The sequence below is a fragment of the Emydura macquarii genome, unplaced genomic scaffold, assembly GCF_026122565.2.
Source record: "Emydura macquarii macquarii isolate MOO-44397 ecotype Brisbane River unplaced genomic scaffold, CSIRO-AGI_Emac_v2 contig_2205, whole genome shotgun sequence".
Classification (NCBI taxonomy): Eukaryota; Metazoa; Chordata; order Testudines; family Chelidae; genus Emydura; species Emydura macquarii.
This window is the reverse complement of record NW_027132342.1, coordinates 7127209-7154018: the sequence shown is the minus strand read 5'-3', so window position 1 is coordinate 7154018 and position 26810 is coordinate 7127209. Positions and strand designations below refer to the sequence as shown.

Below are 26810 nucleotides of genomic sequence, written 5' to 3'. Positions count from 1 at the left end.
TCTGTTGTACAACATAATAACTTAGCTGTGTTCTGTTCAGTTTGTGTATAGAGTGGTTATATGTCCTCTCTTGTCCATCCTGTTACATGTTCTACATAGAAGGTCTAGAAGCAGAGTTTCAGATGAGCAAGATTTAGTCATTCCAGTCCAGCTATTTTGGAAAAAAATCTAAAAATAAACAATAAATAAATCACTAGAGACACGCTGGCTTTTCCACCCACTCACTAGTTGAAGACTTGGCCAATGGGAAGCTGATGCATGTGAGAGCTGAGGACAAAATATTTTCCATTGAAGGGATCTAGCTATGGAATAAACTTCCAGAAGAGATTAGATGAACCCAGAGTCAAGCCCTCTTTAGGAAATGCTGCAAAATCTTCCTCTTTGAGAAACCTTCTCCACCATAACCAGAATGACATTCACAACCTAAACAAAAAACTGACAGCTCACAAAAACACAAAAAGAAAAGAAAACTATGCTCCATGCAGACCTTTCTATTATCCAGAATGGGATTGGCACCTGAGACACCATGAAGTTCACTTGGGCCTATGCCCTTGTTTTATGTGGAAGCCTTTCATATATGACGGTGGTGTGCAACAATACAAATCCAAGATAGATAGCTAGGGACTCAGTATTTTGTATTGAATAGCATCATAAGGCCTGCTTCTGCAAGTATCACTCATGTTATGCAGCACCTCACCCTGTGAATAGTCTAACTGAAATCAATGGGACTACTTAGGTACCAAGGTACTACTCACCTGTAAGACTGGCTAAACCTAGCATATACTGGTCCTTGCCTTCACTCTTCCTTTTCTATGTGGTCCAGTAGTTACTTATTATATCCACTTGTACTTTTCAGGTTATGTTTCCCACCTACCATTTGCCAACAAAGTATTTATTCTCCAGCTGGCAGGATGGAGCCATAGTCTGTTTTGTTGCTTCTGTCAGTGATGTGATTGTATGTTTTATATGTAATGAAATCAGACAAAGATCAAGTTATATTTAAAACAAAGAAAAAACACAACAACCTTGAGTGGATGTTATATACACCAAATCCATGAGATGAACTGAACACACGCACTGGATCATAAGATCATAAAAGGTAGTGATGGAAAAGTCAGACTAGAAGATTATGTAGTGTCATCCAAAATTGGTGATAAAAGGCACAAATCTTTGATATACTAGTTGTTATCCTTAAAGTCACCATTAATGGACTACGGACAGTCTAAAAAGGATCGGAAAAAACAAGGTCAGAAATAAGAAATACTCAAAAACAAGATCTTATCATGAGTCATATCAGAAAACTAGGCTAAATATATTTGAAGGTATCAAAACTGGCAGTCTATCTTCATCAAATGAATATCAGAGAGGAGTTGAATTGACCTGACAGCTGTGAGAGCTAAATTAAAAGTTGAAGAATGGAAAGCACTTTGGCTTTGGAGTGGATGTACTGGTTTGGATTTTAAAAAGAGACCTTTCCCAGAATTTGGAACTGAAACTGAATTTGGGTGGTTTTTTGAGCAGTGTTTTGGTGTGTTGTTTGGGTTTGTTTTGCTGCTGTTAATATACCAGCCAGTGTTTTTGTTGTTATGTTATGCTGCTGGGTGATATTCCTGTTTGCATTGTGAATTAAACTGTTGACAGAGCATGGAGAGCTCATGTACAGGCAAGATGTTTGGTATCTTTTAGTTTTGTTTTTGAGTAGGAGATTAGTTTTTGTCTTGTGCATAGTAAACTGAAATAAAAAGACTTGGATTAAACCTATTTGCATTATTTTTCACTTTTGGGTGCTTGCAATTCCAGGTTATAGCCAAGACAGGAAATGCCAAGGTATTGTGAGAAAGGCTGTTTGAGAGACTCCCTGCCCACATTTTCAAACCCATGATGGTGAGACTTGGCTAAAATTTGAGGTGGAAGAGCTGTAGCCCTCCTTAATTTCACACATTACTCACTGGGGACCAGATTCTGAAATCTACATTCAGTTCTTACACAGGGAACCATATGCCTTCCAACCCCCAAATCAAAGTCAGTGGGAGCTGCAGGTGCTCAGCTCTTCTAAAAATCTTGCGCCTTGTTTAGGTAATGAGAAAATGTTGACTGAAGTAACTTGCCTAAGGTTATGCAGCAAATCTGTGGCAGAGCTGAAAATAAAACCTTGGACCAGCTTCTTGTCCAGTATGTTAACCACAGGACCATCCTACCTTCCTTTAAAAATAATGTTAATTGTAAAAAATGAGAGCATATTGCAGGAAATCATGTGTGAAGGAAATGGTAGGATCACAAAAAGGTTTATGCGTGTGCTTAACTTTAGGTATGCCAATTGTCCCATCACACTCTGCTTAAAGCTAAACACATCCGTAAGTTTTAGCAGAATCAAACCTACATTTATAAGTCACCTAGAAATGAGTTTAGGGTAAAATAAGGGGTCTACAGGGGAGACGGGTTCTAGAAACCATTTGAAGCCATTTAAAAATGCATGTAAAAATTGAAATAAAATATGGGATATTATGAGGGCCAAAAGTATAACTGGGTTCAGAAAAGAATTAGATACGTTCAGGATAGGTCCATCAATGGCTTTTGGCCCAGATGATCAGGTACACAGTTCCATGTTCCGAGTGTCCCCAAACCTTCATCTGCCAGGAGCTGGTACTGGACAACAGGGAATGGATCACTTGAAATTGCCCTGTTCGGTTCATTCCCTCTGAAGCATCTGACTCTGGCCACTGTCAGAGACAGGATACTAGGCTAGATGAATCATGGGTCTGACCCAGCATGGCTGTTCTTCCATTCTTTTGTCCTGGGGGAGGGGAGAATGCTAGGATTTATGGGAAGAAAAAAGTACATCCTTTCTTTGTTAGGAAGGCAAAACTAGGTGTTTTGGATGAGAGGGTGTCTCAGGCAGGACTTCATTTTTCACTTGACACAAAATTATGACAATAAATGTACTATACGTACGTGACAATTCCTGATGGAGGAGTATACAAGCAGTGAGCCATTTTTTGTGAATATTGAAGCATTAGATTACTGCAACAGCTGCTTACTGCAAAGACTGTGTGCTCTAGCTTCATAAACAGGATTCCTATTATCCCCAAAAGGCAAAAGACGCTTCAAGAAACCAGTGTGAAAGTGAATTATACGTTCGATATATGCCATCCAGGACATGCTTGAAAAGTGGCCATCAGATGTTTGTCTTTCTTTCTTTTTCTCTCTCTCTCTTTCTCTTGCCTTACGAGAGTTTGAAATTTCTATGCCGCCACCTTTTAACTTTTCAGTTCTATCACTTTGAGGCAGGGGCTGAGCCCTCTTATAACAAATACTATAGCCTTCTCTAGCAATGGTCCCAAACAGAACCATACATCTTACTGTGATGAAGTGTTTGGGGCCATCACGTAGAATATGGTAATACTTTTTAAAAGCGGGGAAGCTTCTGTGAATAAATTGTTCTCATGTGGGTGTAACTCAAAGCTATGCTGAACAACTGGTAAAGTTAAGGGGCAGAATGAGAGGAATTTCTAACCTGCTATGAGACAGTATTGTCTTAATTAATTTTGCTTTTCCTGCAGCCCAAGATTCCAGTTAGCAAAACCGCTTATAGGCAGAATGAATATTGGCCTACTGTTAAGCATTTTCATTCAAAAAGGCCTTTTCAGATGCTTATATTTAAATTGTAGGTGAAATAGTCAGATCATCTCCTAGGAGGTGACAGTGAAAATCTGGCTAATCTGGGAGGAGATCAAGCAATGTGTGTTGTTAAAATGACTGTCATTGTGCAGATGTTATTCGAGAATGATAATCTTTCAATGGAGTTTGTATACAAACCTGTACAATTCTATAGCAGAGAGAGATAATTCTCTATTAATTTCTGAACTTTTAGTAATTTCTATCAAACATTGTTTAATTTTAGTAAAATCCTATGGAATTCATCCCAATTCAGTTTTATAGGGTTTTTTTTTTTTCCCATAAAGGTACATAGTAAAAGCAGTCCATGATTGTGCCTTTAAAGTAACTATTTGAGGGAGTGGTGTTGTGTTGAAATGGTGATGTGACTGAACACATGCCAGTATGGATTTCAGTGAAGAGCGTGAGAGGATGCTGCTTGATTTCATTGGGCTTTGATTGTCCAAAATCCTTCTTTTGTCTTTTAATGTAGCAGTATCGTAATTACAGAACTCCGATTATTCATACCTCCCTACTTACCATTAGGTAAAGCATTCAGTTAATTTGTCAAACTGTCATTACTTTGCCAATTGTTGGCTTATCCACTTTGTTAATTAATCTGTTTCCCATTTGTTAGTTTTTCAATATGTGAATTTTAAATGGACTAATTTTTAATTTGGTCACTAACTCTTAATTGACTACCATTTACAAGGCAATTAAACTGTCTCCATTAATATTTATGTATGACTTCCAAAAGAAAGTGAGGAGTTTTAATTTTACATCAGGAACTGGAGCTAATGGATGGCTTGAACACGGGGAGAGAGTGGTAATTCTGTCTGGCAGGCATGAAGTTGAGAGGAACCGCTGGTTATTTGGATTAGTTGAAATTTGAGATTTAGCTCAAACACCTGTTTTTATTTGAATTAAAGAGGGGCAAAGAGCTGGTCCCGAACTATTTAGGGCTTTCTAGATTGAAACCAACACCTTAAAACTCCACCAGAAAACTAAAATAACTAAGATTAAGGGTCTAGGCATCATCACTGCACTTCTATTTCATCCCTCTGGAAATAGTGTGGCAGTTCTGTACATGTACAATGCATTGATTCAGGTTTGGTGAGCACTTCTGACCGATACAGCTGGCTGTTGAGAGGCTCTTTCGGTCAGATCCAATGCCCATTGAAGTAGGTGGGCCTTGAATCAGGCCCTAAGTCCCCTTTGCACCATTTCAGAGACGCAAAGGGCTATAAGCAAGCAGCTGAGAAGGAGCCACATTGTAGCCAGTTACTCCCCCACATGCAATGTAGATGAATGTCAGGGTGGGAGAGGAGGCGTTGGAGTGCACTGTCTGATCCTTGACTAGAAGAGCGGTGCCCTAGAGGTAGCACCATTTCAGCCCCTGAGTGGGACAAGAATTAGGAGACACATGGAGTCACCTTTGCCTCTCCTCCATTGAGCATGAACTTAGCACAGTTCAGGATTGAGTCCTTCCACTTTGTCAATTTGTTGACCATCCGCTTTGTCAATTCAATTCAGCGGCTCTTTTTGTGAAAACCGGTAACTCAATGTTTATACAGTGTGCTAGTTGAAAATGTCTTGTAATTTAAGAGGAGTTTAGGAGTAAATGCAAATGAACTGTGGGAAACGCTTAGCTGGAAGATATAAAGTAATTTGAATGTTCTGGTTGTGGTGAATGGAGAGAAAACATTAAAGCTACACAGACATCCAGACTGTACAATCTGATGGAGAAGATCCTCTAAATTCACTCAAAAAAATCTACGTCTAGGCTAAATTGACTACCTTTGGTGGTGACAATGCGTGCTTAGAATTCACACACAGGTTTTACACAGAGGTGGGCCCAAGCGGCAAGGTTTGGATATGAATTTTCCGTGGGTGCTAAGATCCACACTCTTGGGTCAGACAGAGCTATAGTTTTCTAGTAATCAAGGCCAGAATTTTCAGGTGCTCAGCAGATCATGGCCAGGGCCAGGTTTTCAAAACAGCTCACTCAGCACATTTGAAAATCTGGCTCTCACTGAGACACCGAAAATGTTGTTGAGCTCTCTTCAAAATCTGGCCGTGTCTGTGGGTGCTGAACTCTTGAAAATCTGTCCCCAAGAATCTTCTTTTAAGAGAAAGTAACATAACCCCTGCTTCTGATAGAGAGTAGTGGGCATGGTCACAGGCAGTTCCAGGATTTAGCTGAGTAAAGGCAGGTGAGCAGCTCCTGTAATGGTGTTGTCATTTGGAACAGTTGGCTCAGTGCTCCACCTGAAAAAAGAAAAAAAAGTTCTTATTATTGGAAAGCTTTTAGTCAGGCTCCACTGGACAGAGTTTAAAAAGACTGCCCTGGAAAAAGACAGACTTTACAAAGCAGTGTTGATTTTAATGTCTGGCTATGCAAGATTCACATGTTGAGTGGGGCATCTTTCTGCAGCCAGCTTAGTTCTGATGACTATATAAAGTTTAGGAAAATGCACTTCTGTAAAGGCTTGTTTGTTGCTGTGTTACTGACACAATGGAGTGCCTGTAGGCCGAGTTGTTCTTGATAAAATTCTTTTGATATCATGAAATTGCTGAGCCATTAACCATCTAACTAAAACCCCAAACTGTCCGAATGAATATTATAAGCGCTAAATATAAGAAACAATTTAAAAACGGCAGAAACTCTACGAAGTTATTGCTATTGCAATTTACTCTATGATTACGGCTGTAGACTGCTGTCTTCTGAACATGCTTTGATAAGGGAAAGGAAAGTGATAGCTTTCAAGATTTTGCTTGTCTGGAAAGAATTGTATCTTCAGTCTTTCTGCAATGGGTGTTTACTTCACTATTATCATTTAAACATACTGATACTGCATTCTAGAAATAAAGAGAACAGAGCCAGTTAAATATTTAGATGGGAGGAGGTGTACGTCCCTGCTGAGTTGAACGCCACCCAAGCTGAATTTTGGGAGGTTCCTTAACCTCTGCTTTTGAGGTCATTATGCTGCCAGTGTGTTTAAACTGTTAACTGAACAATGTACTGTGGAGCATACCATTACGCTTAGTTAACTCTAGATCTGTGAGGGGCCCTTACCTCAACCACCTCCCTTTAAACTAAGTGGGCTGGACCAGTCCAGCATGCAAAGAATGATGTCACTATTGTGAAAGAAAAGAAAAGCTCAGTGGGAAGTTAGGAGCCAGACCCCCAAATTAAGGATCCGTTAGCTAAATACAAGAGTAGACAGACTCTAAAAGATCAAAATACTTTTGTGTGCCAATGTGGCATGTAATGTCAAAGATAAAAGAAAAGCTTTTTTTCAGAAGCAAGAATGTTTTGGAGAGAGAGTGAAATCTTAGTATCTATGTTGGATTGCATAAAAAACACATGTTTCTGATATTGTCTGCTCTTATGTTAAAAGGACTGGACATCTGGTTACATTTTACAAAATTAAATTAAGAGACACTAAATCATGGCTTCACAACGCAAAAGGTTGTACAACCAAGTCCATCAAATAAGGTAACAATGACATGTTTGGCAAGACTTCAGAGTAATGGAAACTCCTGCAACCAAAAGGAGGTGAAACATCGTATTGTGATATATAGGAGGCTTTAACTTCTCATTTATCTGTGATATTGTTTACTGCATTTTACATTAATACTTAGTGTTCTCATTCCTGCAGATTTCTATATTTTGATACCAAAACTCCAGATGTTTTCTAAGTAAATCTATGGAGATTATTTTATTTTGTTTCATTTCACCTTCTTTACAATGTGCTCTAAGCGCTGATCACTAGTATAAAAACCGTAAACTATAAAGCTGGGCTGATTGGATGTTGTTGCTCTACTTTCATGCTAGGGTGAGTTCACACAAACCTTGAATTGAATCAGAATCTTTGAGTTTGAAAAAGTTATTCTACTTTTTTTTTTTTTTTTCCAAATTTTAACTCTTAGAGCACCGAGGAATTCAGGATATCTACAGCATACTTATACATATTTTTAGTTGCTCAGTCTTTCCCCTTTCCCGCATCCCACTTCAGTCTTCCCCATAATAAATCCGACCCCTTCTCTACCGTAATACTTCCACAACTCATAGCCTCACAAATGTTCCTCAACCAAATCCTGACCCCAGGACATTCCCTTTCTTTCTGTCTCTCCCATCTGCCTCTTTTCACTCTGACTTTAACCAGTTTGTTCTGTCTATCATACATTTCCTGTCCAATAGAAGTTTTTATGATTATCTGAACCACACTGTTTGAGGTTTGTTCACCACATAATGGGCAACATTCTGGAAAGTAACCTCTTTTGCCACTCCTATGCACCTACACAATAGTCAGTCAGAACAGGTATCTGATACTTCCTTGAATGGTTGGCAAGGAATCCAACTAGCCCACCCAGCTGTGCTTCATAGTCTCAAGGCCTTCTGTGTACACTATGCCTTTAGCAGCAGTCACTAGATTTCTCTTCAGAGTAGCAGTCAGGACCACACTGTTTCTTGTTACATCTCTACTCGCTCCGGCGTTTCTCAGATGTCTTCTTAGATTGTAAACGCTTCAAGGCAGGGACCATGTCTTTTTACATGCCTGCAAAACACCTACTTGATGGTATTCAATAATAATTATCCATCCCTTTTGTAGCAACTAGACTTCAGTTAATTTTTAAATGGCTAAAAGGATCCATTTCAAATTTGACGTGATGAGTCATGTATTATACATTCTATATATGCCATCCAAGACATGCTTGGAAAGTGGACATCAATTGTCCTATCTGATCTAATCTAATCTAATCTCATCATCATCTTCATCTTCATCATCATTGCACATCCTAATAACTTGTCAATACTTAGAGTAAGCTCCTAGGGGAGGGAAGGGATTGTTCAGAAAATCATAATTCCTCCTGTGCTCCAGAGTAGAGGAGGAAGGAAGATAATTTAGTGCAGGCTTGTAAAGAGTTTTGCTTACTTCCATGCTCATGTCCAACTCAAGGTGGTTGGCTTTGGCTTCCATCTCTTCCCTGCCCCTTGCACTCTTGGAGAAGTAGCTGCAGTGTGGAGGTGGCATACTGCTGGAGACCCAGAACTGCAATGCAGAGTTATCTAACATGACTGTAGGAAGGTGCGGGGAGGTCTTTCTAACTCCCCTGCTCATTAGGTTTAACCCTATATGTTGTGACATGCCATCCTATTGAATTTTTGGTAAATATTTCTCTCTCTCTTTGGTCTCATGAGCTTTGCTTTGCTGAAGTATCTATGCACAAGGGATATAATGCAATTAGATATTTTATAATCTTTGCTATTACCTGTGTTTTATTGAATTACTTATTTAAGAAGGAATAGAGCATATCTGTATGATGAATATTTTATTTCTTTTTTCATGTATTTATAGGTCTGACTGCACTAACTGGTATCCTTATTACTCAAGGTACTGAATAGTTATAATGAATTAAATCTTTTTAAGCTAAACAAAAACAATGAACAAACTGCAGTTAAAAATCAAAATCCCAGGTCTGAGCACCTCCAGATTCTGGCGGCATTTGGATCTAAGTGTATGGATGGGTCTTTTAATCATTCTTAGCTCTTTTCATCTGTAGAAATGGAAATGTTTTACAAAGAAAGGTAAGTATAATTATCAGAACCTCCATTTTACAGATGGAAAAACTCAGGGACAGAGAGGTAAAATCACTTGTCCAATGCCATGCAGCTGCTGGGAACAGACATCTTCTGATCCCCAATCCAGTACAACTACGCACTCCTGGTCTTTACAGTAGGTTGGGTTAAACTGCTGGATCCAACTTTGAGGGAAGTTCAGCTCCAGATCCAAACTTGTGCCTTAAGCTCATCTTAGAAATATGTAATGAACAAAATTTTACAGCAGGTTGTATGAAGATAATTTACAAAAGAAACATCAGAGTACAATATCTTCCCATGAGTGTGCTACACAGAACTCAATCCCTAGCAAGCCAAAGGAGGTACAGTAGAACCTCAGAGTTATGAGCACTACAGTTACAGACCAGTCAATCACACACCTCATTTGGAACCAGAAGTACACAATCAGGCAGCCGCAGAGAGAGAGGGGGGGAAAGCAAATGCAGTACAGTACTGTGTTAAATGTAAACTACTATAAAAATAAAGGGAAAGCAGCATTTTTCTTCTGCATAGTAGTGTTTCAAAGCTGTATTAAGTCAATGTTCAGTTGTAAACTTTTGAAAGAACCAACATGTTTTGTTCAGAGTTACGAACAATCTCCATTCCCAAGGTGTTCGTAACTCTGAGATTCTACTGTATTTTTAAGGGGAAAAATTAATAAAATACAGGCAATTGATAGAGGATGTTATATAGGCCTCATTTTATTCTAGTTATTAGAGAAGATTATCAGTGACCTATTTACATGTACATAAAATTGCATCTGCATGTTCTTATAATAAGGACATCTCATAATTGCTTATGTCCTGAAAACTAACTCTGCTCAAGGTTTCTGGGCTCTGTAACCATTGGTGGGAAGAACAGGAGGACACTGTCAGGTTCTATATTATAAATTTGAAAGAGTTAAATTATTGCAAAGACTAGCGCATATGATCCCCCTGAGATAAGTGATGGAGGGGAACAAAATGTGGTAGAAAAGCACTTGAACAAGTGGAATGGGGGAGAGCCAGGGCACCACTACCTGCTTCCCTTTAGCCCGAAATATGAGTCATGTTTCTCCCCCTCTATGCACATTTGGGGATCCATGGTTAGGAGGGGAAAGAACTGAGGAGCAACTACTCTCCACAGCCTAATCTTCTGGGCATTGGTGGATTTTCATGCAGAAGTCTGCTCAGGAGTTAATGCTGGTGGAATCCCTCCCCCTCCAGGGTAGCTGTTCTTTGGGGCAAAGAGAGAGGGTGGTAGACAAAACTTCTCTCCTCCTACAAACCTTTATTTCTCTAAGTAGTTTTTATTCACACAACTAATCTTTCTGGCCTCACCCCTCTGCTTCAGTTTCTTGATCTATAAAATAACAATAATACTGCTATGAGGATTTAGGATGGGTTTCTGATGGGTTCTCAGTGGGAGAAGAGTCAGACCAATACTGAGCACTTTGGAAAATCCCACCCCAATTATAAAATATGTTTGATCCTGCTTCCACCCCAGTAAACGGCAAAACTCCGTATTTTAGTATCATCCTTTGAAGATGAAAAGTACTATGAATGTGCTAAATGTTACTGTGTTCTCTTCTTTTTGGTGCATTCATGTAACTTTCACCAGTGCTTGGGATACTTACATTTTCCATAGTGCCAGTCAGGTTGATATTTTAAAATGTTTTCTTGATCGATCAGTTTCTGTATCCAACCTGTTTCTCTGGTTTAGCTCAATAGTTTCCAAAAGGTTAATGCTAATGAGACATGTGCATTGACTGCAGAATATATCCTTAAGTCAAGCAAACATGCCTCTAAAATGTCATTTTTGCAGTTCAAAAAAGGTCATTTGAAAACATGCTTGACAATCTTTGGTAATGCAACAAAACTATAGCTGAAAATACACACACATACACAATTTACAGACAGAATCATGCTATTAAAAACTGGCTCTATAGCATTTTTCATGCATATATCTCACAGTGCTTTACAAAGGAATGAAAATATCATCTTCATACAACTGATGGAGCCTGGGCACAGAGAGGTGAGGGATAACATTTTCAGAAGGGTCTAACACAGCTAGGAGCTTAAATCCCATTGATTTTGATTAGGGTCCTAATTATCTAAGTCACTTTCAAAAGCAGGACTAAGCTTCCTTAGCTGCTTTCAAAAATGTTGCCTAAGTGACTTGCTGAGAGTGACACAGCATGTCCGTGGCAGAGCTGGGAGTAGGACCCAACTGCGTCACTTTGTGTTACATTGAAAAACTGGATTTGCACATGAAAAAAGTCTATGCTTGTATTCAAGGTGGGTGGCTGTGGAACTCCTAGCTTTGTTTATGCAAACCCGATTTTTGTTTATGCAAAGAATTTTGCACACAAAATTATGTAGTCAGCTCAATTGTAGTGACCTTACTGAAGCCCTTTTGGAAAATTTTCCAACTGTTTGATGGCTAAATGATCATCAGATTCCACCAGAGCAAATATTTAGCACAATGCTCCATGCTTTATCCTCACAGCTCCAGTTAAGAATATTTTTTTGGTGCAAGGAAGAAAAAAATCCATATCACAACCTTATATCTCAGGAGGTGTGGTGGTCTATGCATAGGGACTGGATTATGAGTCAGGAGATGGTTCTGTTCCTGGCTCTGCCACTGGTACTGGGCAAGCTGCCTTCCCTTTCTGTGCCTCTGCTTTACCACTCACCCTTTGGCTGCTTTTTCTGTTTAGGCTGCAGGGTTTTCTGGGCAGTGACTGTCTCTTACTATGTGTTTTTGCAGTACCTAGAAAAATGGGGCCCTGCTCTCCGTGGGGCGTCTAGGGATATGTCTACACAGCCTGTGGCAGCGAGCCTCCCAGCCTGAGTTGACAGTCTCAGGCTAGAGGGGCTCATGCCTGTGCTCTCAAAATAGCTGTGTAGACAGTGCTTTGAAGTTGTAACTCAGGTACAACCTTGTTTCCGAGCCTGAGCTCATAGCTATTGTGCAGTTTTATTCCAGTCTTTGTTTTGTAATTGCTCTTTGTAATGGCTTATGTCTGCAGTTCAGTTCGTAACCAGGGTGTGGGTTTTTTTGTTGTTGTTGGTTTCTTTTTTGTTCATTTTCCGTTCAAAGTCACAAAAAGTCTCTTTTTTTTAGGGATAAACCCAAAGAAATACCATTTTTAAAACTTCCTGTTCGGTGCTGATGGGGCCCCCCTGGCCTATCAGAACGTCAGCATCCCAAACTTTCAATCCTACCTGTTAGCTAGGGTGCAGATAAGAGGCTTTCCAATAACTGTTGCCCATCCAGTGCCATAAGTGCCACAACTAAGGAGCAACTTGAGGTCCTGCTGCTACCAAAATATTTGACATGAAAATGAGCATGGACCCTGAAGGAAGCAACATTCCAGAATATCCAGTCTAATTCTACACTCCTTGTTCATGTGAATTACAACTGACATCAGTGGAATTACTTGAGTGAGGATTTTCCTCACGAGAGAGGTTTGCAAGCTTGGATTTAAATAGTAGATGATAAGAGACACTAAAAGGGACAAGCAAAGACTAGGAGACCCACTGTATATTGTGACCTCTTGGCTGCCCAAGTGCTGGAACTGGCAGCAGCAATGATAATGTAAGTTTTTCTTCATTGGAAGGGGGCAGCCACTAAAGGCTGGAGCTCGTTGAGAGAGGAAGGAGAAATTGAAGAAAGTGCCATGTCCTTGCTTTCTTTCCACTTCCGTCCAACAAGGTGTTTCTTCCCTGTTGATACTGCTCCCACTGGAGTCAATGGAAACAGAATCAGGCCCAAAAGAAGCAAGGCTGAGGCTGTCTGATAAATGAGTGAACCTGTACCAAAAGGATCAGTTTCCATTGGACCAAAAAATAAAATAGAATAAAAAAATCAACCTGATAAAAGATTTATAGCTGAATACATTTGATGTGTACCAAGCAAAAATATATTTCCCATAGGAGGAGACTACTCTTTAAAGGGAAAGAAGCCAGATTTTGTATGGCAATAAAAAAATATACCACCACCATGAGTCCTTAGTTCCTTCCAGACCTGTGTGTAAACATGGTACATTAGAGCTTTAATATTCATCCAAATCCTAGCTGTGAAGAGGCCCAAAAGGGCCTCATCTTGCATAATCTATTCCCTGTTGGAGCAGGAATACTTTGGAGCTGTGTGCGGGGCTCATTGTTGGGGTTTGCTATCCATATATGTGTATGTGGACCATACTCCCTGAGTCTTTGGCAATGGCTCCTTAAGCTCTACTTTGGTTTCTGTCACAGAAAGGGCTTTCAAGTGTACTTTTAAAAGAGCTGAACTATGAACAACCAGCTTTCTCCTGCTGTTCATATATGTGTGTGTGCCAAAATTTGGCTCTGTAAATGGAATAAAACGTGCAATAAAGTTACTTACTTTACAGGTTTCTAATGTAACATTATTGGTAAAATTTTGGGTGCCATTATGCAAGTAAAGAAAAGTCAGATTGAGGTGATGATACTAATAATTGAGCTCCAAAGGCAAAAGTTCGAGAAAGTTGCAAGTGACAGAAAACACGAGGTTAGAATGGAAACTGTTATTCAACCTTAACTAAATCATCCACTGCTGATCCTACTATAATATACTGCATTAAGACACCAGCTGGTCTTTATCATTATTAAAATACTAAATGGAGGAAAGGTGATCTGAGTCTTCGTGTCTCCAAGATGCATAATTTCTTTCTTAGCCATAGGTAAACACCACACTGTGACTTAGAAACATCAGGATTTCCAATTTGTATTTTCACTAAATTAAAACAATGCTAGATCTGCATCCTGAAGTTACCTCAACAACCCTTCATCCAAATCTTGGAAAACTCTATTTGTGCTCTGCAAGATTAACAATAAGATTTCATATATATATATATAGATAGACAGATATATTTTTCCCCCAGCACCATTCTTGTTCCATGAAGGTCCAACTGCTCCTAGTCTTCCTATTTAAAGCCTCAGTTTCAGCAAATCATTCAGTATATACTATTTACTGGGTCCAATTAAAGACATTTCTGAGAAGGGTGTGAACTTCTGCTAAATTAGGGGCTCTAGGACCCAAAAATTTGGGATACCAAAGATCTCTGAAAATCAAAACACAATGAGAAGATTTAAATTAATATTTTATTAAAGCAAATACCAATCCAATGTAAGTATATATCTTTATAGACCAGAAGAACGGTCTAGTGGTTGTGGAGTCAGAGGAAGCATGACGTAAAGTTTGTTAATTGGGTGTAAAACTTTCTCAAGGTACTATATTAATTAAAACATTTTATAATAGTGAGGTTTTAAATTAGTATATCAATATTTTTTGTTCTCTGACTGACATGTTATTATAAAGATATTTTGTTAATGCAGTATCTAATATCACCATTTAATGGCAATACCAGCGTTGTTGCCCAATAATTTGATACCAGTTATTAACTTGAGATGAATACTAAATATCCTAGAAGACACCAAAGTTTATATTCTAGAAAGCTTTCTATGCTAGCTCTCATTTGTTATAAGACCACATCTGCCCTCTGCTGTCCTTTCAGAACTATATGGAACTAAATCACATTCTCAGAATATAAAAATAATTAAATGAAAGGTAAGAAGAAGTGTTTTTAAAAAAAAAAAAAAAAACTTTTGTATTAATCTTTTTTAGCATTGGATCTGAACCAACCCTAGTGAATCTAAACACTTAATTTTGGGAAAGTTTCTATTCACATTCAGACCACTGGTCCCTTGGAAGATGTCAATAAAATGTACTAAATTCTGAGGTTTAACATATATATTGCAAACAAGGTGTCAAATTCTTCCCCCTTTGAAAATGTTCCACAAAAAGCATACACAGTGCTATACAGTAAAACCAGCATTTATATCACATCTGTTCTGACTGGCAGCTACCACCTGCCCAGACCTCTCCCTCTCCTCCAACACATAATTTATTCCTTCTCTAAACAGTAATAATTTGCATGTGAGGTTTCTGTATGTATGTGCTATTGTTGGGGCTGGAGATGTAACCACACCAAATGAGGACCATGCATTTTGGGTTCTAGGTCCTACTCAAGAATGCCCTTCTGTAACTACAGGTGTTGAGAAAATCTTTTGCCTGGCCATGTAAATTCTTATCTAGACCCGTGTTTCTCAATTGGTGTTCCGTGCCGCGGGAACACTGTTAGGGTTCCGCGAGAAAGTGACATTGCGCCACTGAGAACAGCTGTTCTCCGCGCCGCCGAAAAAGGGAAGATGTCCTGGATTTTTCGGCGGAGGGTATCGAGTATGAGTGTAATTTCCCCATGGAGCCTAAAGGGTTCCGCGGGGAAATTGAATTGAGAAACGCTGATCTAGACTGTGTAAGGCCCCACAGCCTAGAACCAGGTCCGCACAGCCTGGGACAGCTGATATTCCCACAGTGCCTCTGGTTAGCCATGAAAAACCACATCGAGGGAGCACAATGGAGAGTAGGTGCTGCAGGAAGTGCCACTCAAGAGACCCAGAGTGACAGTACCCTGCATCTCTCTGATTGGCCAAGTGCCCCCTATTTTACCCCAGCGGTTGGCGTACGTAATTGTCTGGGTAACCACACAGACTTTGGCTTGCTGCAAAGCCAGAGGCGGCTTGCTCTCCAGCCTGACTCTGACTCTGATTCTGATTCCTGCCTTAATTTTAATCTGGTACCGCCTCTAATCTCCAGCCTTCAACCCTGGCCTGGCTCTGACCCTGGCCCTTGTCTATGGAACCTGGATTTTGTGATTCCTCTAGTTCCTGCCTGGTGACTACCATCCCCCGTGGGCAGATCTCAGCCTAGCCATGACTGTTAGGCCAGATCGCTCATGTGCTGGTCCATTAAAGAATGTAGTTATGTGCTGCCATTATGAAAATCTGCAGCATGCTGAAAATGCTTATTTAAGAGCAGAACAGCTATATTCATATTTTATTTCCAAATAAATGACACAAGGAACATTGAACTGCTTGTATTGTCCATTGTCACATTTCAGTCAACACACCCCTCAATTTCTTAATTTAACTGAAGCTGCCACTGAATTTCCAGTCCATTGCAGAGGAGAGCTGAAGAAACAAGGGATCCTTGCTGAAGATTTGAGTTCTACATTGTTGTGAAGTAGATTGTACAAGGCCTTGACTGAAATATCTGAAAAGAACTGTGCAGCCATTCTGACGTTCACATCAATCTTATCAACCTTTTTCAAGGACCAGATCTTTGTGTGTGCCAAACTATACTTGTTACAGAATCTCCCCAGGCCACTCTTGTACTCTGTCAAAAATGGATACAGCAGCTGGTGCAGCTGTTGTGGTGTAGAGCTAGCTACACCAGCTGCATACTGCCTGGAAATTCCCCCATGGAAGAGGAATTGTCAGCTGACTCTTTAAGATAGCTTTCAAGTACCCTTTAAACTTTTGGAGTGGTGGAAAGTGAACAGAACAGGGCAGAAGATATAGCATCAAAATATCTGACTACCAGCTTCCTGAAAATATTCATATATATCAAAGTCACTAAGGTCATCAGATAAAAGCAAACTTGGAGTTTCTAGGCCAGGCCGCTTTTAAGAAAATACAAGTCAAATGCTTTTAAACTGTTCAGGAAATGATACAACTCATAATCTGAATTATCATGGCTCCTAAGTATTGTGTCTGACTTGCCTCAAATTTCCCAAATAATCCCCATCCTGCCATAAAATCACACTTGTAAAATTTCAGGCAAATTGATTAAACTTTGGCAAAGTTAGGGAAGAGAGTATCAAAATTAAAGCTGGTCAAACCTCAGAATTTCTGTTTCAAGGGGTTTGTTATTTCACAATTTGCTTTTATTCTAAATCAGAACAAAACCAAATATTTTAAAAGTTTCTTGTGAAATGAACATTCTGAAAAAATATGGTATGAAACTTTTATTTGGAGGAAGTTTGAACTCTCATAATTTTATTTTAAAAGTTATTGTTTTTTCCATCTTAATATTTTTATTTTATATGTCATGATATGACATGTCATCTTATACACTACTAGTGACATGTCATGAAATAATGTCACGTGACATGATATAATAGTCCAAGTATTCTGTTCTAGACTATTTCTTTAATTTTATTTTATTTAAAGAGATTAAAGGCAGCTTCTACTTCATACAGATTGAAACACGTTATCTTATTTTCTGGATCAAGATGTCTCCTGCTTGTGTTGTAAGGAAACAATTTGACCCTTTATCTCATTTTCTTGTTGAAAGTGTCAAATTGCCAAATTGTTTCCTTACAGTACAAACAGGAGACACTTTGATCTACAATTTGCAGTCAGATGTTTTAATCTGTACTAAGTAGCAGCTGTCCTTAATGATTTTAAAACTGCAAATAAAAATACAAAAATAGATTGTATTGACTATTACATTGTCATAATATATAACATGAATCAATATAATATGTATATATGACAATATCTCAAATTATGTCAGTAGTAGTGCAGAATACCATTTCATATTATGACATGACTGAATATGATGACATATCATATGACATCACTTGATATGATATGCCATGTAATTATGTACTACTACTATTGACATGTCATGGAATAATGTAGACAAATATATATAAATAAAAAAGATATATTCTAAATGAACATTTATTTTTCAAAGAAAATTTTGCAATTTCCTAAAGCCAAATTTTTCTAAACAATCTTCTTTGATTTTGCAGGAAGTTTATCACAATCATATCGTATAATAGTTCAAGTATTCTATTCTGGTCTACTTTTTTTTGTCAATAATGACATTTTCCAGTGGAAAACTTCCCATGAAAAATTTCTTACCAGCTGTAGTAAAAATTGATCCCATAATGGAAAGTTAATTACATCTTTAATTGTGTGCTGCTTCACTGTATGGAGACTCCTCAATTTGTCTGATGTATGATATACCTAAGAGGTAGTTTCTTATAGTCAATCAGCTTTTTAAAAGTCTCTTTTAAACGTTAGGTAGCATTTAGTGTACTCTCGCACCACATTATGGAATTAAAATATTTACCAGAATACATTTTTACCACATATACTTTTCCTGACAAAAATGGCTTCCTGGTACTGGTCAAACTGCTCCATGCCTTTTTTTTTATAAATTATATATGCAGTATTTTAATGCTTAATAATAGTTAGGCATCTAGTACATAACCATTTTCAACTTAAATCAGTGGAAGGACTTATACTGACTTCAACAGGCTTTGGATTAGGACCTTAGAGACCACCTGACTCCCTTTGTGAATCTGGTGCTGCTGTGATCAGCTGAGGTGTTTGAGTTAACCTCTCCCTTATTTAGTGGAATGGGCAACAAGCCTGGTCTAACAGAACCTGGATTTGGTAACTTTAATTCCACTGGAAGGTTAGTCTATTTTACCAGGCTCTTCCTTTGGAGATTGATTAGGGTCTTGAAGTGGATGGCAGGTGAGACATTTATTTTGGTAGGTGGGGATGTCGTTTTAAGCTAACATGAGTTTGTAATGGTTGCTTAGCACCTAGAGTTCTGGGTAGGTATTTCTATAAATTGTATTTATTTATTTCTATTCCAATAGTGCTAACAATGTGCTGGGCATTTTCTGCCCCAAAGAAATTACAATCTGATAAAACTAGTAATAGCTGAAGAGAGAGGAGAAGGGTAAAGCCTATAAAGTTAGGGTTTTTAAAATAAGTGATATATAAAAGGTCACATTCCCTGCTGTGCCTCCAAAGGAGGGGAGATGGGGCCATGCTTTCTTGCTCATGGAGGGCCTCCCAGCCTTAAAGGTTTGCATGAAACAAGGCAATGAAACGGTTTTAGGCGAAGTAGACAAATAGGTTGAGACTGGCCACACAATAGGTGAGAAGAGCAGAGGCGTATGGAGAGGCAGAGTTCTGAAGGGTCATGAAAATGAGGACCCAAATCTTGTAAAAGAAGGAGCCAGTGGAGCAATTTACAGCTGGAGATGCCAGGGTCAGAGCGATGATCAAAGAAGCTGATCTAAGCAGCAGAATTTTGTATGGACATGATAGGACTGATAATGGCGTTAGGTAGGCCTAAAGTGGAAGTTACTGCAGTAATCAAGAAGTGGGGTAAGGACCTGGGAAACTGTTCTAGCTGTGTAGACATAAAAAAAGAAGAACATCAGAACAATTTTACAGAGAAAGAAGTGGAAAGAATAGGAAGTGGCCTAAATGTGTAGGACTGGGGATAGGGTGGAGTCTACGGGTATATCTACACTTATGCCAGCATGTAGACTACAGACACTGCATTCCCAGCTCGCATAGGTGTAAACAGCAGGCGAGTAGAGTGCCCTATATGGATGAACCCCCCCCCCAGGGTATATACCCTATATGGTCTCTCTCTACACCCAAGCAGCACCTCCCACTGTACTTTGTTGTTTTTAGCAGTGTAATGTTCTGCTGCTGGAGTCTTTCCTCACCATGGTGAAAGGCTGCAGCAGTGGCGAAAGGCTCCAGCAGCTCCCTGCTTCTGGAGATTTTCCCCGCCACCTTCCAGTTGCAAGAGTCTTTCACTGGGGTGTGTAGCTAGACATGTAGTGCCTTTACTCTACATGCCCCCATAAGTGTAGACATAGCCAAAGGTGATCTCCAGGACACAGATCTGAGTAACTGGGAGGATGGTGGTGGTGCTTGTAAAAAAGATTTTTCTTTCTATGCTAAATTCTCACCTCACTTATATTATTTACATTAGTATTCTATTGAAAATTTCTCCTGTATTGAGTGCCCAGCCCAAGTTATCAGTTAGAGCTCAGCTAGCTATGAGTATAACTGGTCATTGAAACGTTGAATATCTTTTTACCAAGAGATCAACCAAAAGGATTAGTAATCTGGAAGAAGTAGTTAACCATAAGATTAGCTGGTGGAAGTGGTTAGCTGCAATGAGCGGTCAGCCAATTAGCAGACTGCTAGCTGAAAGTCAGATGAATATTTACCCTGCAGATGAATGAATGGTAGTCCAACTGGAGAGCTCAGCTGAACAGAGCAATGAACTATTCAATTAACCTGATATGCACCCCAAGTGAAAGTGTATACACATTGTGTGTGTAATGTCGTTATTTCTCTCCTGAGGCCCATAACATATATGATAAAGCATTCATACATAATAATGTTTTTAAATATAGAAATTAAACACTTATTTTCAAATACATTATTATTTGTAATGAATGCATGAAGTTACTTTTTTATCTTCCCATTCATATTACACTAGATTACATTTGCATTTCAAAATTGTTTAAATATCAAATACTTTGTTCTTTTGTCTGATAATTTTCATATTAAAATAAGATAAAGCTTTAAGGTTAATTAAAGTTAATGGGAAGCAAACTACATTGATATAATTATGCCTCTTTAATTAAAGGACTGGGGATTTAATTATTTTTCCCTTGATAGGTTTCCGGGTAGATCCCCTTCTTGAATGGTGCAGAATCTCAGACATGAAGAGCTTTGAGTTTTTTTATTGGATGGACTTTATTATTAGGGGAAATCACCCAGATCCTCAGCTGTGGCTGAGGACTGCACAGTGCAACTCATGAGGTGAGGATAGGTGGGGTTAAAGGTGTCATTAAGCCACCTTTGCCCAGGATCTGGGGTGGTATTTTTAGCAGAGATGGGCCAAAATGGAAGTCATCGAACTGAAGTGGTCTCTGTTCTTTTATGCTGATGTTTCAGTACAATTACAGCCGAGTTAAGAAGACAGCAGTTTGCTTGGATTCCATTTTAATCCATGTGTATACATATTCAAATAATTAACTCTTTAGTTGCTGGATTAAACACTGTAAAAAGGCATAGTTAAAAAAAATTCAACCCTGTATTCTCAAGAGCAGTAAACGAGGTCCTATTGGGTAACCCAGTTATTTGGAACCAGTGCCCATAGAATCGGTAAGAAAATGTAGCAGAAATGTTGCAGAAATAATGCACAACCATCCGCAATGTCAATCATGAATCCAGTGTCAAGCTTCCAAATGTCAGGAATCCTGGGGTTTTCCAAAATCACTCCAGGTGTTCGTGGAGCTTTTGAGGTGAATGAGTGGAATTTCAGCTCTGCAACACCTGTTGCAATCACTGAGGTGTCCCACAGATAGACCCCTCCACAGCCTTTTTAATAAATGAATACCTTCGGATGAGCCACATAGCTTGCTTCTTTGTACAACACTTGTAAATAGAACTGGAAATATATAGTGCTGTGAAAGCCAGCCATCAGTAGAGAAATCCAAGTGCTCAGGGTGCAGAGATGGTTTGAAAGTTTCTTAGGCTCCTGCAATAGAGAGTACTGTCAACATGGCCATGGCTTACTTGTTAAACCTTGGAAGCTGAGCCAGCTGTGGTCCAGGACTCCTCCTTCTACAGGAAGAGAAGTGTGACCTGGCAGCGGCAGTACAGGGGCAGGTTCTTTGCAGACATGCTGTCTTCCTGTTGGGGAAGGAGTGTTGGAAAAATCTTTAGGCGATGAAAAAAATGGAAACATTCTCAGGTCTGACCCTTCCTAAGGCTGCGCTGGTTAACTTAATTTTGTTCATCTAAACGACTAAGCTAAGTATGAACAATAGACTAATTTTTTTTTAAAATGAGATTATAAGTGGCATAATTCCCATCAGAACTTTCTTTAAAGTAGCTTAATAAATCGAGCTTCTTAGATGTGAAATTCATGACCCCAGACAGTATTTAGGAGTTTGATTGCAGTATCTAGTCTATTCCTTGTGTTTGTTTCTATGACTAAGGATTCTGTGTTGGGCATTTGTTATATTTTTAACCCCAACTAATTCTGTTCGTGAGTTTATTGCGGTGCTTTTGGATTTTATGTTGCCAAACTTCCATTATTAGTCCCTCCCCATCCCAAATCAAAGGTCAGTTTTATTACTGAGTTGCTTGTTTATTTTCAAAATATTTTATATTGCAAAGCTAGAGGTACCAAATTTAGCTTAACTGTGTATTCACAGGCCTGATTATCCTGACATACACTGATTTTGCTGTGGTAGAACTTCACAGACATCAATAGAGCTACTCCTTATTTATTCCAGGGTGCATTGAGAATCAGACCCATCATTTCTAACAGCAGCAATACAAACTAGTGCAATTTAAGATTTTTTTTCCAGAAATAATGTAACTGTCATGTTCTAGAATACAAGCTTTTTTCAAGTGAAAAAGTTCTGGGTGTAGTGGGGTCCTAAAAGTATTACTAATAGGATCAGGTTTCAAGATGTCATGATTATTAGAAGAACCAAATAGGGTAGCTATTTATCCCTATACTGTGTGCACAAAAGTCTTGCACATCACCATAACTTACTTAATTGACTTTCACAAATCAGTCAGTTACACTGGCAGTATTGCAGATGATTGGAAGGTATTTCCACTATAAAACAAATACCAACAATAAAAAATAGTGGTCAGGAAAAAAAAGTCAGCATTTGCTCATAGTTACTGCACCATGCTAGCTGAAATGCCACCGTTATTTCTTATACTAAGTGCAAGGAAATACTGTGCAATGATCCCTATCGCTGGTCACCAACCAGAACCTTCTGCACCAAATCACAGACCTCTACCACTGGAACTAAGGAAGTGACTCCATTAGTGTAAAGCAACAGTAGACCGTTGTCCTCTGTCTAGACTGGTCGTGATAATACATGCTGCTGTATCTCAGCTATGGTGGTGGAACGGGACCCGGAGGGGCTGGAAAAGGCTCCAGGAGCTGTCGGAACTGCCAAGACCTTCCTTCCCAGCTAGGGGCCAGTTTCCTCAATCCTCCTCTTCTCCTTCCCCGCTGTGTCTCAGTACCTCCCTTTACATCCCCTCCTATCCCTTAACTCCCCCCACCCCACCGCTTTCATGCTCAGGGAGCTTCCTGGTAACTCTTGATAAATGCTGGCTTCCAGTGACCACCACTGTAGGTCAAAATGTGTTGAATGTTATATTTTCAGGCTGACATACACTACCATTGGGGTCAGTCGTGCCTGATAGTCACTGGCCTGCGCTGGGAATGGCATAAAGCCTCCCTGTCCACATTGTGTCCCAGAGTTTCCGGCCATGCAGGGGGAGCGCAGTGCTCTTACATCTGTTCAGGGGGCATAGAATACTGTCCCAAGCACACTTGGATCAATTTGTTTTCAAATGCAAAACAAAAACTAAGAAAAGAGACAGATTTCAGATAGATGGAATTTGCATTACCTAGGAAGATCACTGGCTTATATCCTTCTCCAGAAGTGGTCAGCACATAATTTATTAACATGTGGCAAAAACCTTCTATAATGCTTTTATCCAATTGCGCAATGCGGCACATGGTGTGTGTATATTCTATTCTATTCTATTCTATTCTATTCTACAGAGGTTCTTATGCTGCACTCATCACTGTAGTTACTGTGACTAACCTCTGTCCCCTGTGGTTTGTTCTCTCATCCTCTCCACATGGGGCAAATTCTGTGCACGGTGGTGTGTTTTATTTTGGTAGTCTTTTTTTTTAAATGTACACACTAAACTTCGTGTGTGTGTGTGTGTAAGAACTTCCTTCCTGACCGCTGAAGCAATCAGCTTTGCTGAAACATGATATTTTTACCTTTCTTGCATCATATTTAACTACAGCTGTTGTTATTGATTATAAAAGGATCCAACCACGACTTAAATTGCAAAATTAAACAGAGTCTCAGTAATGTATACTAATGCCTGGGAGACCGATGGCAAATGATTGCATTTAAGACTTAATGAGTAAATGACCCACCACATTGTTAAACACTACATTTCAGTGGTAGACCAAGACATCCTTGTGTACAATTTATAAATATAGATCAGATAGCTATGTTTGGGGATCCTTTGGGTTGTAAGGCTAAATATAAGGATCTTATTATTGTACTGGGATACAGTTAAGATATTTAATATTTCATATGTGAGGGCTATTATATATCTCTAGACCACCGGCTTCAAATATATTCGCTACCTGATTTCATGTTTTTTTCTTTCTCAGGAATTGCAAGATCTTCTTCTAGCCAAGTTGAAAGTGCTGGAGGCTGTCGAGGAGAAAAATCTTTCCCTGCAAAATGAGATCAGTTTGCTTAAAATCACGTTGGGAGGAGCAAAAGGGTAGGAACAAGGGCTGTCAATGCATCGCAGTTTACGCATGCAATTAATGCAAAACAAATGCACACATTATGTTTTTTTAACCAGCATTCTTCACAAACCTCCAGAGATGGGACTTGGTGGCTGGCGGCCAAGCGGGGAGGGAGACACGGGCTGTGGCAGTGAGTAGAGGGCGGCCAGCGACAAGAGATTCTGTAATATCCAGACTAGATGCACAGATTACTGAAATGCCTCACCGAGTCCCCAGAGCTGGTCTCGTGCCCCCTCCCTCTGCAAAATCTATTGATTTGTTTTATAGGAGGGGAGGGATAAGGACAATCACCAGCAGCTGCCAGGACACAAAGCAGGGAAAGGGTGCTTCGGAGCTGTCGCTGCAGGATCTTCCCCCCCCCACTCCAGCAGTGTCTCCTCCCTCCCTCCTCCCCCACACTAATCACAGGCTCATAAACTTTAAGGTCAGAAGGGACTATTATGATCATCTTGTCTGACCTCCTGCACAAGGCAGGCCACAGACCTGCACCCACCCACTCCTGTAATAGACCCCTAACCTATGACTGAGTTATTGAAGTCCTCAAATCATGGTTTAAAGACTTCAAGGTACAGTGAATCCACCAGCAAGTGACCCATGCCACAGAGGAAGGCAGTCGTGACCCTGTCCCATAGTCTGCAATCAATTTGGGAGAGCTGGTAAAACCGCTTCGGGGGCGGGAGCCCGCCCCCCATCTCCTGCATCATCCTCTCCCTTCTGGACAGGGCCCGCCTTAAGGCCGGGTGAGGGGGATCACCACCAAGGGTGCCCTCCAATACAGGGGTGCCCCTTCTCCCCTCACCCTGCTGCTCCTGCCTCTTCTCCTCCCCCCCATGGAATGGCCCCTGGCTGAGTTGCTCTGGACCGGGAGCCTGCCTCCTGTCAGCTGCACAGAGCAGGGGCAGGCAGGGGGGCTGATGTCGAGGTGTCCCTCTCCTCCTGCCCATTCACCACTGAGCTGGGGTCAGGGAACTGGGGAGCCTGTCTGCTGCTATTGCTGCTGGCTCAGGAGTGAGTGCTGCCGACAGCAGCTGCTGCTGGCTGAAAAAGCATTCAGGCTTGGTCTACGCTGCCGGCAAATTTCGGCGGCAGTCGATGGGAGATACGCACATATCTCCCATCGACTTCCTAACTTCTACTTACCATGGCGTTCCCCACTATGCTGCGCTGACTGGAAATGCAGCGGTGGACACAGCGTTATTCTTTTTGTGGGGGTGGATTAATGGCGACGACTTCCGGATCGATTGAACAGGTCTCCACTGCCGCTCAGTCGATCCCGCAGAATTGATCCGGCGGCACAATGTAGACATACCCTCAGGTTCCTAAATGCTCTGCTTAAAGAGACAGCGCTCCCCCAACGCGCACACACACTCTTCCCCCCAACACAAAATATAGAAAACATCCAAAAATATTTAAATAAATGGCATTCTATTATTGTTTAACAGTGCGATTAAAACTGCAATTAATCACGACTATTTTTTGAATGTCATGATTAAGCGCAATTACTTTTTTTAATCATTTGACAGCCCTGGTAGGAACATTAACTAAGCAATGGCTGTTTAATGATGACATGTACTCCAGGTGTTGTTGCACTTCCAAACCTTCTTTGTAATGGCAGACACCAGCCCCAGGTTTTAGTGATTTGTATGGTAACCAAAGAGACTTTTTAGCGTGACCATCATCATAACTCTAAGTCCTTCACAAAAATGCTGCAGATATCAGAGCCTGAATTCTCAGGGGACAGAATGGCATAGTTGTAATGACATCATTTCTTTAAAGAAATGCCAGATGATATAGCACTTGTTTACATTGTTCTGTGAGGAACCACTAAAACATAGGAGTGTAAATGCACACATGACCTTTGATTAACTTCTCTAAAACTTATCATCTCTGTAGAGTCACTTATATTTTGTCTAAGCCTCATACCTTTGAGGATCTGGACCTTAGCTACTACTTACTTTCGGTTACCTTTGGTGCATTTTTATTTCAGGAATACATATGAGCTTGTAAGACAGAGTTTGCATCTGGATCTAAACATTTCCCAAATGTATGGGCTGGCCTGATCCAGAGATTTGATTTAAGTCTTGTAGCAGGGCTTACCCATTCTGACTTTAGGCCTTGCTGCTGCCTCAGTTTCCTCCTTCTTTCCCAGTTAAGAAAACTTCATGCTGCAGGTGTTTTCTCAATAACTCTTTTCTTTTGGGAGGTGAAATGAAAAGTTCCAAACAACATCCATCTTGGCTGCCTTCTGTAATACTGACAGATTGCTTTGGTCCAATATGCTGTCTATTTATTTAGATTATACTATAGTAGAGTCAGTCAGCATGTTCTACATCTCAAGTGCTGACGGAGCATGATGGATATTTTAATATCCTCCCACTTAATCCAGTATTAAGACCAGAGCAACTTTGTCTGGACAAAGGATTCCATTATATGGTTCTAAGTCTAATACTGGAATGCCTCTGCCCTG

At 40.0% G+C, this 26810-nt stretch overlaps 1 protein-coding gene across 1 annotated transcript in view; it reads left to right on the top strand.

Moving 5' to 3' along the window:
- The window catches only part of LMNTD1 (lamin tail domain containing 1), a 229503-nt gene that overhangs the window by 148903 nt on the left and 53790 nt on the right, over positions 1 to 26810 (top strand). The window contains exon 8 of the mRNA XM_067559264.1: positions 24200 to 24315. Within this exon, the coding sequence (XP_067415365.1) occupies positions 24200 to 24315 (116 nt within the window). The remainder of the gene's footprint in view (positions 1 to 24199; positions 24316 to 26810) is intronic.